Source organism: Dipodomys merriami, unplaced genomic scaffold, assembly GCF_024711535.1.
Source record: "Dipodomys merriami isolate MVZ:Mamm:240054 unplaced genomic scaffold, mDipMer1.0.p SCAF_177, whole genome shotgun sequence".
Lineage (NCBI taxonomy): Eukaryota > Metazoa > Chordata > Mammalia > Rodentia > Heteromyidae > Dipodomys > Dipodomys merriami.
This window is the reverse complement of record NW_027203126.1, coordinates 1,629,634-1,645,139: the sequence shown is the minus strand read 5'-3', so window position 1 is coordinate 1,645,139 and position 15,506 is coordinate 1,629,634. Positions and strand designations below refer to the sequence as shown.

Here is a 15,506-nt window from a genome sequence, read left to right as displayed (position 1 = left end):
TTTTTTCTTTTTGCTTATGTGGTGCTGAGGAATCGAACCCAGCGCCTCATGCATGCAAGGCAAGCGCTCTACCACTGAGCCACCTTCCCAGCCCCATGTCTTCTTAAATATAAGCCTTCACAAATACTTGAGTATTGTAAATGCAAAGGTAGAATAAAGCATGCACACAGCTAGCTTTCTTCTGGGAAATTATTTTTCTGAACCCATGAGGAAGGATTGCTTCTCTCCCTAATCCATTTCTTTATTTGATTGGGAGTGGGTAGAGGGAGCAAATGTTAGAGAGAGGAGCCCAGTGCTATTTTGCTGCAAAGGGGAGTCTGAGAAGATGAGAAGAAATGGTCACATCACCTGTATTCACACTAGTCCAATACACTATCCCCATAGCCAGGAAAGCCATGTGTAGCTTTCTCTATCCAATGATATGAGCTATGAAAGAAGCAGGCCATAGTAAGATTGGTGACAGTTCAGATAAACCACATTCTCTCATATAAGCACAGCCAAAATGGAGGGATAAGTGATGAGGTGGAACTATGTCATCCCTGACATGGTCTACCATTGCCACAGCATGGTGGTGATTAAAAACAAAAACAAAAATAGGGGAACTGGTGACTCATTTCTGTAATCCTAGTTACTCAGAAAGCTGAGATCTGAGGATCTTGGTTTGAAGCCAACCTGGGGCAGCAAAGTCGAGACTCTTATCTTCAATAAACCACCAAAAAGATTGAAGTGGAGTCATGGCTTAAATAGTAGCACACTAGCCCTGAGCAAAAGAAAGCTTAGGGACAGCACCCAGGATTAACGCACACGCAAAAAGAAAAAAACAAAAACACATGGAATTTTAGTTTCATGCCACTGTATCTAGCAGCATCTCCCATGACTGAGGTCTAAAATATGCATTGCATAATTTATATGGTATTTAATGTACTGTTGAATATAATTCCAGTACTGCTTATAGTTTTTTTTCCTGTTGTCTAACCTTTATTAAGTTACAAACTATTAAGGGCAGGTATCATATATATCTTTGCTTCTTCCATATAACAAGAAAGAGGACAATATAACATGTGTTTGGTAATTTATTTTTGGCAGTTGTAGGGCCTGACCTCTGGGCCTGAGCACTGTCCCTCAGCTCTTCAGCTCAAGACTAGCAAGCACTCTACCACTTGAGCCACAGCCCCACTTCCAGCTTTTTCTGCTTATGTAGTGCTGAGGAATCAAACCCAGGGCCTCATTCATGTATGCAAGGCAAGCACTCTACGAGTGAGCCTGTGTTTGGCAAATTCTTGAAATGAAATAAAACTAGGAAATGTTTTAAAATAGCTTCAGATGATGGATATATGTAGCAAAACACAATCATCTGTGGGTGATAAACGTTCTAGGTAAATGAAGACATTAATACAGACCATACAGAACATTTTACCATGAAACAAAGTTGTTTTGCTGCTTTTGATTTTGTTTTAACATTTTGTTGAGTGAGCACAGGACTATGTGCTGGCAGTGTGTTGCTTTACTCATAGCATTATTCATTCATTATGTATCAAACCAGGTGCAGTGAGTCAAGATTGTAATCCTAGCTACAGGGGAAATGGAGATTGGGGATTATAGGGATTATAGTTCCAGGCTGGCCCAGCTCACTGTCCCCTCTTCCTCCCCCCCAACCCCCGGAAAAAAGAAAAAAAGTTTGCAAGACTTCATCTCAACCAATGGCTGGCTGGACACAGTGGCATGCCTGCCATTCCAGCTATGGAGATGGCTGGCTGAGTGTGGTGACATACCTACCACACCTGTTATCCAGTAATACTGGAACACACAAATAGGAGGATCACAGTCCAGGTCCATCCAGGCATAAAACAACATTCTATGTCAAAAGTAATGAATGCATTATGAAATGGCAACTCCTCTGTACAATACTTTGATCATAACAATTTAAAAACATACACACACAAAAATTAATCCAGCTGGATGCAGGTGGTTCATGCCTGTAATCCTAGCTATTCAGGAGGTTGAGATCTGAGGATCACAGTTAATTGGAGATAAGAGTCTCAAGGACTTTCCTGCCTGGGCTGGCTTTGAATCATGATCCTCAGATCTCAGCCTCCTGAGTAGCTAGGATTACAGGCATGAGCCACCAGCTTCCAGCCAATAAAGATACTTTAATCACCTAGAAAAGCTTATATCTCTTAGTTACTATCAAGTATAAATTACCATTATTTGTTGGTACTTTATACAAACTATCTTCCCAGAACACTAAAATAGGAATATATATCCCACACTTATACATGTACCACAGACAGAGACATGTTCTCTTACACATGAAATTAAATCTTGACCCTATGAAAAATGACATTGATTTTTTTTCTTGTCATAGGAAGACATTAAAAAAAAAAATCTCAGGTCTGGGAAGCTAGCTGTGGTAGAGTGATTACCTCTCATGCTTGAGGCCCTGGGTTCGATTCCTCAGCACCACCTAAGCAGAAAAAAGCCGGAAGTGGCACTGTGGCTCAAGTGGTAGGGCACTAGCCTTGAGATGAAGAGCTGAGGAACAGCACCCAGGACAAAAGTTCAAAGTTCAGCCCCCATGACCGACAAAAAAAAAAAAAAAAAAATAGTCTTTTTATTAAGAACAAGAGAGGGAGTAGTAACAATTACAACCCCAAATACAGAAAACAGATTAAAGACATTTCACTATTTAATTGCAAAAGGTTTTTTAGTTATTCTGACAACTAGATGCTATGTTATTTCTACAATCAGTTTACTCCAAAACTGAAAAAGAAAAATTGGGAGGAAATTCACTTAAAAAGCAGTGCTTGTATGAGCAATATCAATAGATATAAATAACTTGCTTGCCAAGAGATTAAGCCAGAATGTGATGCAGAAAGAGCAAGATATAACAAATGTTTGGCAAATCCTTGAAATCAAATAAAACTAGGAAATGTTTTTAAAATAGCTGCAGATGAATGATATATGTAGCAAAATGCATCAGCCATGCATTTAGGGCCAAGATTGCTGAAAAGAAGCAGGAATATGTGAACACATAGAAAATTAAACCACAAATCTTTCTAGATGTGGGCACAGGAGCAAACAAAAATAGCCATCTTGAGTATAAATCAGACATTTTCTGATGAATTTTTGGGCATGGAGACAGCCAAATCATTAGAAAGAGGAGGAGAAAAATGGGAAGGAATGTGATCGATATGGGGAGCAATTCAGTCCAAATGAGATTTATTTGTTTCTTTTGGTTTTGGTTTTTTGTTTTTTTCTTACTACATTACCAATATGGCCTTAAGCCCCTGACTCAGGGGATTCTCCTGATACATCCTTCAAAGTAGGTGGACTATAAACATGTACTACTATACTCTGCCAGAGAGTTTTTGTTTGTTTTCTCAGATGACATGGCTCTATTAAGGTCTGTTTTACTTTTTTTTTTTTTTTTTTCAGAAGGAAGCTCTTAAAAGTAGCAGAAAGTACCCCAGGCTCTCTGGAACAGAGCCCTCAGATTAGTCAGCTTTCCATCACTGTAATGGAATGCCTGAGATAAGTTAACTTATAAAAGAGAAAAGGTGCCAGTGGCAGTTCACATCTGTAATCTTAGCTACTCAGGAAGCTGAGACATGAAGATCAAAGTTCAAAGCCAGCCCAGGCTGGAAAGTCTGTAAGACTTTTATCTCTACTAAACTACCAAAAGCAAACAAAAAAGAATGCTGGAAGTGGAGCTGTGACTGAAGTGGTAGAGCGCTAGCCTTGAGCAAAAAGAAGCTCAGGGACTATGCCCAAGCTCTGAGTTCAAGCCCAAGGACAGGCACCAAAAAATTTAATTAATTAATTCATTAAATAAGAAAATATTTGTTTTGGCTTATAGTTTTGGAGTCCAAGTCCATGTTCAAGCAACTCCTTTTGCTTCAGGTCTCTGGAGAGGCTCCACCTGGTTCTAGAATGAAAAGTATGGCTCAAATCATTTCTAGTGGCCTAGAAACAAAAGGAGAGAGGAAGGAGCTGTGGTCCCACAATTCCTTCTGAGGGCAAGCCTCCAATCACCTAAATACCTCTCACATGGTCTTCCCTCTTAAAGGAGCCACCACCTCCCAATCACACCTCCCTAAGGACCAGGCCTTTAACATCTGGACCTCTAGGAGACATTTAGGATTCAAATTGTAATGTCTTGCTTAGGAAAGTAACAACAAAGAATGAACAAATGAAGAAACCATACTATAGTCAAGTTGTAGAGGCCTGGCATTTTAAAATGAGGGTTTATCAGCCTTAGCACTAATGACATTTGGGGCCAATCTTGTGAGGGAGGTTGTCCTGTGCAATGTAGGATTTTAATAGAATCCCTGGTCTCTGCCTCATAAACATCAATAGCATCTCCTCCTTTATAGTTGTAAAAACCAAAATGTGTCTCCAAACATTGTGTGATATCCCCAGGGTAAGAGAGAGAGAGATGCAAAAATCATCCACAGTTAAGAACCACTGGCTTAGATGATGAAGGGATGATCATGCAATCCAATGTCTCACCACACAACATCATACTCAAACGTACATAGTTAATGTCAGATCTAACCTAGGAACCCAAGGTTATCACTCAATAATTTTACCATACCCTAACATCAGCCATTTGCATACCACTACCACCACCATGATTGTTTTCATACCTGATTCTCTATATTATTGACACAATTTTTAACCTATTATTTTCAAAAGGAAAGATTTAGGTAAGGGGAAAGATGACAAATGTAAACATTGGCTAGCAAAGATTATAGCATTTTGTGCTCAGTTATTTTGGGTATTTATTTATCCAGCATTTATGTTTGTACCTACTCTTATCATGCAGGGGAGGGACTGGAACCAGGTGCCTACCTCTTAAAAGTATCACCACCTCCTAACAATGCCCTGGGCTAGAGACTGCCAGGTGTGTTTGGGGGATACCCATCTAAACCACACCAGGGCTCTTCCCTGGAGGAGAAAAGTTGGGCAGGGATAAAAGTAGGAAGGAATAGAAGATGAAGGAGGAGCAGTCAGGGATGAAATATGTCTCAGAGTAAGGACAGATGAGGCTTCAACTCCCCTTCTGGGTAGCAGAAGAAAACTGTTTCAGCCCAGGCCAAGCAGGGTGTCTGCTGAAGACCAATACTGGTACATCCCTTTAAATCTCAACTAGAGAATCATCAGGGTATATACATTTACTACATGTTGCAAATTGTTGAGTCCACTCATCTTTGAAAATCCTGTAAGAAGCTTTGGAGAACATTTTAGAATTTGTCGAGACTTCTACACTTTCACAAACAGTTCATAAAATAAAATATATAGATATATGGATATATAGATATATGGAAATGCACACACAGATGCGCACACACATACAACACACACACACACACACACACACACACACACACACACACACACACACAATATCACTGCTGAATGAAAATGCCAAGCACAGAATGGCTCACAGCCAACTCTTCAAATTTCTTTAACACTTCACTTTTTGAAAACAATTTTTTCTGGAAGATGTTTTGTCTTTTACACTTTCCCATTTTCACAGATCATAAAGCTAATAAAAATAAACAACTTGGAAAATTTGGAGAAGTGTTGTCACATTTGGAAATACCAGGATTTCTAAGAAGAAAATTTTCATATTTTGATGTTCAGTGATATAATGGTACTTATGTGAAAATCCATGCAGTGTGTGAAGATGGCTCATACTCAAATTCAACAGAATATCCAGCACCAAAATGAACAGTGATGCAAATATGTTTAGAATTTATAAAGGATAAAAAAATATCAGCCAGGCACAGTGATGCCCTACTGTAATACTACTGAGGAAAAAGGATCATGAGTCTGAGGTCAGCCCTGAGGAAGTTGACAAAATCTTATCTTAAAAACAAAAGGAGGGGGCTGGGAAGGTGGCTCAGTGGTAGAGTGCTTGCCTTGCATGCATGAGGCCCTGGGTTCGATTCCTCAGCACCACATAAGCAAAAAGAAAAAAAGCCGGAAGTAGCGCTGTGGCTCAAGTGGTAGAGCGCTAGCCTTGAGCTGAAGAGCTGAGGGACAGCGCCCAGGCCCAGAATTCAGGCCCCACGACCGGAACCAAAAAAAAAAAAAAAAGAATAGCTTTAAAACAAAAGGAGGCCGGGCACTGGAGGCTCACGCCTGTAATCCTGGCTACTCAGGAGGCTGAGATCTGAGGATCGAGGTTCAAAGCCAGCCCAGGGGCTGGGAAGGTGGCTCAGTGGTAGAGCACTTGCCTTGCATGCATGAGGTCCTGGGTTCGATTCCTCAGCACCACATAAGCAAAAAGAAAAAAGCCGAAGTAGCGCTTGAGCCAAAGAGCTGAGGGACAGCGCCCAGGCCCAGAGTTCTGGCCCCATGACCGGACCGCCCCCCCCAAAAAAAAAAAAAACAAAGCCCAGGCAGGAAAGTCCCTGAAACTCTTATCTCCAATAAACCACTAAAAAACCAGAAGTGGCACTGTAGCTCAAGTGGTAGAGCGCTTGCCTTGAGCTGAAGAGCTGAGGGACAGTGCTCAGGCCCAGAGTTCAAGCCCCACTACTGACAAAAAAAAAAAAAAAAAAAAAAGGAGGTGGGTGCTGCCTATAATCCTAGCTACTTAGGATGCTGGGATACAAGGATCATTTAAAAACCAGCCTGGTAGATAAGTTCAGGAGACTTTATCTCCAATTAACTAGCAAAAAGCTGCATATGGAAGTGTGGCTCAAGTGGTAGAGTGCTAGTCTTGAGCTGAAGAGCTGAAGGACAGTGTCCGGCCCCAGAGCCGACAAAAAACAAAACAAAAAAATTATAAATAATTTTTTATTATTATTTTTGGGGGGTCTGTTCGTGGGGCCTGAACTCTGGGCCTGGGCGCTGTCCCTCAGCTCTTCAGCTCAAGGCTAGCGCTCTACCACTTGAGCCACAGCGCCACTTCCGGCTTTTTTTTCTGCTTATGTGGTGCTGAGGAATCGAACCCAGGGCCTCAAGCATGCAAGGCAAACGCTCTACCACTGAGCCACCTTCCCAGCCCAAAATTATAAATAATTTTATAGTGACATTAATTGTCTATGTGTAATACATGGATCTTTGGAGGACACATATCCAAAGATGTATAGACAATATGTTTTTCACTTGCATATTCTCATGGGGAGAAAGAAAGAGAGAGAGGGGGAGGGAGGGAGGGAAGGAAGGAGGGAGGAAGAAAGGAAGGAAGGAAGGAAAAGAAAGAAGAGAAAGAGAAAGAGAAGGAAAGAGAGAAGGAAAGAAAGGAAGAGAAGGAAAGAGAGAAAGAGAAAGAGGAAGGAAGGAAGGAAGGAAAGAAGGAAGGAAGGAAGAAGGGAAGGGAGGGAGGGAGGGAGGAAGGAAAAAAGAAAGGAAAGAAAGAAGGAAGAACAAAGGAAAGAAAGGGGAAGGGAAAGGGAGGGAAGGAAGGAGAGACGGAAGGGAAGGGAAGGGAAGGAAAGAAGGTAGGAAGGAGGGAAAGAAAGAAGAAAGGGTGGGTGAGCTAGTAGCACATAAAAATATCTCTGGTAGCGGAGTGCTGGTAGCTCATGCCTGTAATCCTAGCTACTCAGGAGGCTGAGATCTAAAGATCACAGTTCAAAGCCAGCCTGAGCAGGAAAGTTCCTGAGACTCTTCTCTCCAATCCAATTAACCACCAGAAAACCAGAAGTGGTGCCATGGCTCAAGTGGTAGAGCACTTGCCTTGAGCTGAAATGCTCAGGCCCAGAGTTCAAGCCCCTTGACCAAAAAAAAAAGAAAAAAAAAAGAATTCTCTGGTAAAAGAGTACTTTTGTAAAACTGTGACTCTTAGAATACACAATTTTAAAAATATTCTAGCTAGTGAAATGGTAATTACCCATAAAGCACTTCTGTTGCATGCCTGGGTACAATGGCTGTATTCAGGTAAGGTACTTGCACCACTATTGGAGTTGGGAACTAAACCATCCACATTTTTTATAGAACGTTATTTTTTGCCTGAATGAATAAATGGCAAGCTGGTATTTAAATTTGGGTCATTGTCAAACATTTTCTCAAGAATTAATAAAGTAAGACCATCAAGGAAAACAATTGAAAATGTCTGTTACCAACGATAAATATACTAAGGGTTTAGTGAAAGTATTTAGAAGCTGGGCACCAGTGGCTCACACCTATAATCCTAGTTACTCAGGAGGCTGAGATCTGAGGACCACAGTTCAAAGCCAGCCCAGAGTTCAAGCCCCACGACCGGAAAAAAAAAAAAACATAAGAAAAAAAAAAGAATTTTCAAAAACTCATATATCAACCTTAGTGAGCTAATTGCTTTTCCATACCTAGAGCCTTTTATGATGGGATTAATATTGTACAAAATGGAATGTGACAAGATTTGGAAGATTTGAATAAATCAATAATTTGATATTTTTCAAATGCATGCCATTGCAAAATTAATCATACATAGGTAAAAGATCCATTCAAAAGACAGCTTGCTCAGTGGATTTCCTTGAGATGATTTTAGAGTCTATACTACAACTAACTTTCAGAAAGTATCACTTGTCAAGTGTTGGCTTAATATCAAAGAAAAACATCTACCGTGACCTGAATGGATTATGAGAACAGATTTTATTTACATATTTAAAAAAATAAAATACTGGCTGGGAATATGGCTTAGTGGTAGAGTGCCTTGCATGCATGAAGACCTGGGTTTGATTCCTAGTACCATATAATCAGAAAAAAGCCAGAAGTGGTACGGTGGCTCAAGTGGTAGAGTGCTAGCTTTGAGCACAGAGGGTCAGGGACAGTACCCAGGCCCTGAGTTCAAGCCTCAGGATGGAAAAATAAAACAAAACAAAAGTACTACATTAAGTGAAGAAGCAGATATAGGATGTGATTCTCATAAAATTTTTAAAAGTTTATGAATATATAACTATTCTTTATAAAACATAGTTTGATACAGCATCAGTTTATTATAAGTATTTTAAATAAATAATTTAAATTCTTCTCCATATGGTAAATATCAATACTTATAGCTACAAACTAAAAGTTTTTGGTGACATCAATACTTTTTTTTATATTAGTACTGGGGCTTGAATTCAGAACCTGGGCACTATCCCTGAACTTTTGTGCTCAAGACTAGCACTTTATCACATGAGCCACAGCTCCAGTTCCAGCCTTTTCTGTTGTTGTTGTTGTTGTTGTTATTGGAGATAAGAGACTCACAGACTTTCCTGCCCAGCCTGAGTTTGAACCACAATCTTCAAATCTCAGCCTCCTAAGTAGCTAAGATTAGAGGCATGCACTACTAGTATGTGGCTTCCATAATTTTCTAGAATGTGAAGTGGTTCGATTGGGCTGGTTTCATTTGGCCATTTGCAGGGTATAATGTTTATGGACAAATATAGAAATAAGAGATCATTTTCTAGTTAGGGCAGGAGGTGGAACATTGTTAGGTTAGAAATTCAAGAGCTACAGCCAGCACCCAAAGAGTGCATTGTTACAGTTAACAGCTAAGTCTTAACAGATCAGGACCCCTCCTCCAAAGGCATCAAGCCAGTCTTTTTTTTTTTTTTTCTTTTCTTTTTTGTCAGGGTGATGTCTGCATTGAGAAAAACCTAATAGCTGAAGTCATTTTTGCTTAGGAATCCTGTTTATTCTCTTTATGTGAGTCTCCATATAGATTAGGGAGAGATTGGGCCTTTGTGATTCAAACAAGGCAAAAAGGAGTTGCAACTTGATATTAACAGGGCTCACAATTTCTGATCAAGAGTCCTTTTAAAAAAGAAAAAAAAGTGTTATAACAATCCATTGCTTGCATGGTACCATGAGCAAGTGCAGACATTCAGCTCTAAAGTTGACGTGGGAACGCCTCAGTTGTCTCTCTCATTTCCAAAGACAGCTCTGAGGTTCAGGACTTTTTGGATTCTTGCCCTCTTATCTGAGGGTAGACTGCAAAATCAGAGTACTATTTAGACATAATAAATACTTTGATTATGAAATAAAAAACTAGGAGAAACACCTTAGTCTCCTTGATGCCTTGAGATTTCCACTTCACTGGGAATGAAAAGAATCAAAGTATGACCTAACTCAAAAATGAGTTGGCATCCAAGAGGTAAATAAAACAATTATGGTTCCTGGTGGGAATTACTTCTGGAAAAGCAACAAAAACAACAACAAAATGCCCACAAGACAAAAAGATCACTAATGAGATCAGAATAAGAACTGAGGGCTAGGAATGTGGCTTAGTGGTAGAGTGCTTGCCTAGCATGCATAAAGCCTTGGGTTCGATTCCTCAGTCCACATAAACAGAAAAAGCCGGACGTGGCACTTTAGTGGTAGAGTGCTAGCAAAAGAAGCTCAGGGACAGTGCCCAGACCCTAAGTTCATGCCCCAGGACTGGAAAAATAACTGACTGGGAGCCATTTTTTAAGTAGACTCCTTGGTTCTCTTTGTGGATGTGGGTATGTTAGTACTGGAGCTAGAACTCAGGACCTAGGCACTATCCCTTAGCTTTATCACTAAAGGCTGGTTCTCTACCACCTGAACCATAGCTCCATTTCCAGCTTTTTTTGTGTGTGGGGGTCTGGTCGTGGGGCCTGAACTGGGCCTGGGCGCTGTCCCTCAGCTCTTTTTTCTTTTTGCTTATGTGGTGCTGAGGAATCGAACCCAGGGCCTCAGGCATGCAAGGCCACTGAGCCACCTTCCCAGCCCTCCAGCTTTTTGATGGTTATTGGAGATAAGGAGTCTCACAGACTTTCCTCCCAGGGCTGGCTCTGAACTTAGATCCTCCGGTGTCAGCCTCAGGAGTAGTTAGGATTACAGGCCTGAGAAACCTCCTGTGTATCTACCTAGGTCATAAATGACCACTTAGCTTCTTCAAAGACGAAATCAAAGAATAATGGTTTACGGTTGACTGGACCTGAATCTCAGGCGTGCAATGTGGGAAGAGTATTTGTAAGGCCCTGGTGAAGACCAAGACAGTGCACGGAAAGCCTTACACACTGGAAGTGTCACAAGCCGTGGTCATCGTCAGGAGGATTCTTTGTATTCCCATCTGTGAGCACTTTCTGCCCGGCCTGTTATTTCTGCACAGTAAACCCTTTCTTTCTCGTCCTTCCATATCCCTGAGTCATCATCATTAAGATGCCGGGTTCCAAAGTCATCTCTCCTCCTCCGGCTCTCTAAGGGCTCCCCCTCCTGACTACTGAGCTCTCACGGAGGGTGGGGGGTAAGTCAGACTTAAAATCCACGACTGCGAGTCTCGGGAGACGCGGCTACCTGTCTTACAGGAATGTCCTCAATTCCCTCGGCCCACAGATGAACCAAGAGACCGCGATGTGACAGCCCGGAAGGGACTCAGCCTAGCCCCCGCGAAGAAGTGAGAAAGAGGCTGGGGGCGGGGCCACGCCCCGAGGTGAAAACGAGGCTAGGGGCGGAGCCGTGCTTCGCCGAGGTGTGAGTGAGAAACTAGGGGCGGGGCCACGCCCGGAGGTGAGGCGTGTTGTAGGCGGGGCCACACTGGAGCCAGGAGGGCGGAGCCACTCAGCGAAAAGACTGGAGGCGAAGGGGGCGTGGCAAACACGGTGGGGGGGGGGGGCGTGACCTATCGGGATGCTCCGGGTATCTCCGCGGGTGGCGCGCGCAGCCGTCTTCCTACTGCCCTCCCCCCCCCCCCCCCCCCCCCGGCAACCCCAGCGGCGTGAGGCAACGTAGGGGTTAAAGGCGGCGGGCGCCACCTGTATGTACGCCGCTGAGGAGACACGCACGCCAGCGAATCCCGCGCGGGCGCCGAGAACAGGTGCCGCGCGCGTCAAGCGCCGGCTAGGGGCGCGGCCGGAAGGCCGGGGCGGGGTGCGGCCGGGCCGGTGTGTGCGTGCGTGCGTGTGTGTATGTGTGTTTGTGTGTGTGGTGTGTATGTGAGAGGAGCCGGGGAAAGGCCGGAAGGGGCTTCCGGGCTGCTGTGCGGCGCGCGATGTGGAGCCGCCGCCTCGGCCCCTGCAGCAGCAGCAGCCGCAGCAGCAGCAGCCGCCGCCGTCGCCGCTGCTGCCGGGGCTGCTGCCGAGTGGAGGGACATGGAGCGCGGCTGCAGAGCGCGGCCGCCGGCAGCAGCAGCGACAGTCCCCGCGAGCATCGCCGCGACCGAGGAGCGCAGCCCGCTCCGTAAAGCGCTGCCGGCTCGGCGGCGGCAGCAGCAGCGACCGAGGCAGCAGCAACAGGGCGGCTGAACACCCGGCGGCGGCGGCTTTCCTCCTCGCACCCTCCGCTCTCGCTTCGCGCCCCCTCGCCTTCACTTCCTCGGCCTTCCCTTTCGCTCCCACCCCTCCCTTTTTTCTCCCTCTTCCTCCTCCGCCTCCCCCGACGCGCGCGAGCAGCTGAGCCCCGGGGGCGGGGGCGCGTGCCGCCGGCGCGGAGGGGGGGGGCGGCGGGGCGGGGCGGGCCGGCGCGGGCCGCGCCCAGGGCTCGCGGGGACCCGGGGGGCGCGTGCCGCGGCGCCGGGCGAGGCGCGGGGCGGCGGGGCGGCGCGGCGCGGCCCCTCCCCCGCTGCAGCCTGGCGCGCGCCGGCCGGGCCGCACCGCTGCGGGCTCCGCGCGTGCGGGCCATGTCCACCTTCTGCTTGGGCTTGGCCGGCCGCACTTCAGCACCTGCCGAGCCGGACAGCGCCTGCTGCATGGAGCTGCCCGCCGCGGCCGGGGACGCAGTCCGGAATCCCGTCATCGCTACCGCCGCCGCCCTCGTCTCCTGCCCCGGGGAGCTGGAACTGGCGTTAGAGGAGGAGCTGGCGCTGCTGGCGGCCGGGGAACGGCCGTCTGATCTCGGGGAACATTCTCAGGCCGAGCTGGGGCCTCCGGCCGAGGCAGCCGGACCGCAACCACTGCCTACCCAGGACCCCGAGCTGCTGTCGGTGATCCGGCAGAAGGAGAAGGATCTGGTGTTGGCGGCCCGGCTGGGCAAGGCACTGCTGGAGAGGAATCAGGACATGAGCCGGCAGTACGAACAGATGCACAAGGAGCTGACCGACAAGCTGGAGGTGAGGGACCTCTCCCTTCTCAGGATGGGTGGGCAGCTGGGGCAGCCCAGGTAGCCTCCATCACCGGGCAGTTTGGGGAGCCGTCACCCTCCCCCATGTCCGTGCTCGCCCTGCCTCGAAGAAAATCATCAGGGAAACGGGAGTAGGATGGAGTGTTTGTAATCATCAGATCAGGGCAGTCATTGAACCCACCTGACTTTCCCACCCTGCTCATCGCTATGGGTCCGTGCACGGCTCCCACTGCTGAGGGCCGTTCTATATATGTACTGTACACAGCATTTAAAATAGAGCTTACAGTATGACTAATTTATACAGCACCCAGCCGATGTCTGCACACACAGAAATGAGAAAGTCGGGAAGCATTTAAATTAGGCTCCAGGTTTTCAGGGAAGTAGTTAATCTCTAATCAGGGTGTTAGCCTTCAAGCTTTGCAGTTAGGGCTTTAAGGCCTCTAGATGCCCTTGTCTTAACTTCCTGGCAGCTCAGAGTTGTGGGAACAAGTGCCCCTAAAAAGGAGCTTTATATAGCCTGCAAATACTCAGGGATTAGGGAATGTGGTTCTATTGCAGAAATCAGGCGAGGCTCAACATGTGACCACTAGTAGTGGATTTAATTTGGGCCTCGGTAGTTACATGTATTTAAGTATTACTTTTTTTTTTTCTGGGTTCTGGCTCTCGGGCTCATACAGTTGGATATGAAACCTTATTATTTCCAACCATTGTTATAAATAGACCATTTAAAGTAATCGCTAGTATTTCTACCAGAGCTATGTCTTTCTTGCTTTTACCTAGACAAGGGCCTTGAATACATTTTTCTCTCTTTTTTTAATGCAAAAAAAAAGAGAGAAAGAAAAAAGGGGAGAGTGGTTCATTTATGGCTGTGGAGACGTTATTTTTACTCAGTTTGGCTGTGACCAGATCTTATAGTCTTAGTTACAAGTAAAGAATACAGACCTAAATAAGGTCCTAAATTGACCCTAGTGTTGAACAGATAGAATGTGGTTTCAGAAACATTTTTGCAATAAGATTTAACTGTATCTGTAAGTCAGCAATATGTCGAAAGTGTAATGGAGGGGAAGGGGAAAGAAACCAACCAGTGTTCTATAGTTCAGTTGGCCTATTAAATAGTTCTGCCAATGGATGAACTCCTGAGATATGTCTCTGAGAAGTTGTCTGTGAAACTTGTGTGCAGACTGCCAAAAAGTAACCGAATGCATTGAATTGTTTAATTTCCACTTGAAATAGAGGTCCATAAAAGGGTTTTTTTTTCTAAAGAGATTCAATTACAGGACTCTGTAAAGAAGTACTATGGTAGAGATTTTTACTTGTGATTTGAAATTCCTTCAGTGAGAGACTTGATTGAAGAGACAACAAACTTAAAAGGAACATTGTATCAGTTTGATTAGTGATAGATTTCATAGTAACCCTCAGTGTGAAGTTACACACATCCTGGTCTCCATGTGCTGCCTTTATAGTTTCTTCAACAAAGGAAAAAGCTTTCAAAATTCTACTGCAAAAAAAAAAATTTATTGTGAAAGCATAAATTACCTTTGGTACTTTGTAATTGACTTGATGGTCAATAAATATTGAAGATCTTCTATTCCTTTTCTGATCAGCCCATAAACTCTCATAATAAAGATTTATTTTTAAATTCTTGAGAATGGCTAACAATATTGTTAATATATATGTGGCAAATTAGATGTTACATATAAAACATTTTTAAAAACTAAATTTAAACTAACAGTTTATGCTATCTAGTTCTTCTAGATGTATTTGAAAACTATAAGATGTTTGTCTAAGTGTGTGTGTTTTTAAAGAGGAGATGGAGTCCTGCTGTGTTGTCAATGTTGACCTTGAACTCCTGGACTCAAATGATCTCTTGCCTTAGTCTCCTGATTAGGTGGGACTACAGCATGCACCATGGCACCCAGCTCTTACTATTTTTTTAGTGTACATTTAAAAATAGCTTATAGGATATTGCCATTAGCTGCTTTGTTGGTGGACTCCCCCCCCCCCCCGGTTGTTTTGTTTTGTTTTGTTTTCTCAACTGTGCTAGAGATCAAATGCAGGGTGCAGTGCAAGCACTGCACTACTTACTCCCAGCTTTAATTGTGAATTTTTAGTGTTGATGTGAGAGTAACCTGATTTTCACTAGTACTATTTGATACTTACAAATGAGTTTTCCCTGAGTTTTCCCTTCAGTATATTTTTTGAGCAACCTAAATTTTAGCATGTCTGATACACAAAATGCTTCCTAAAGTTTAACACAGCTGCTCTATTTTCAATTAAATGTTTGGGGGTAAACAACCCTTTAAAGAGGATTTGTTATTTTTCAGAAATTGTCAGACATTGCGGTCAAACATATTTTCTCACAAATTGGTAGGAGTGGTACCTGGGCATGGTAGCTTCATAATCTTAGTCATTCAGGAGGCTGAGGCAGGAGGAGGCTGAGTTTGAGGCTAGTCTGGCAATATAATGGAATTCTTGTCTTAAAAGAAAAGAAAGAATAATATAAGTAG

The 15,506-nt window shown here is 44.3% G+C and overlaps 1 protein-coding gene across 4 annotated transcripts in view; it reads left to right on the top strand.

Annotated features, from left to right (window-relative positions):
- The first annotated feature begins 12,559 nt into the window (after positions 1 to 12,559).
- Positions 12,560 to 15,506, top strand: part of LOC138829861 (BICD family-like cargo adapter 1) — an 84,750-nt gene continuing 81,803 nt past the window's right edge. For 2 of the 4 annotated variants that reach the window (XM_070026421.1, XM_070026420.1), the window contains exon 1: positions 12,560 to 12,988. In XM_070026421.1, the coding sequence (XP_069882522.1) occupies positions 12,560 to 12,988 (429 nt within the window). The remainder of the gene's footprint in view (positions 12,989 to 15,506) is intronic. The other 2 variants (XM_070026422.1, XR_011372752.1) reach the window with 2 other exon arrangements.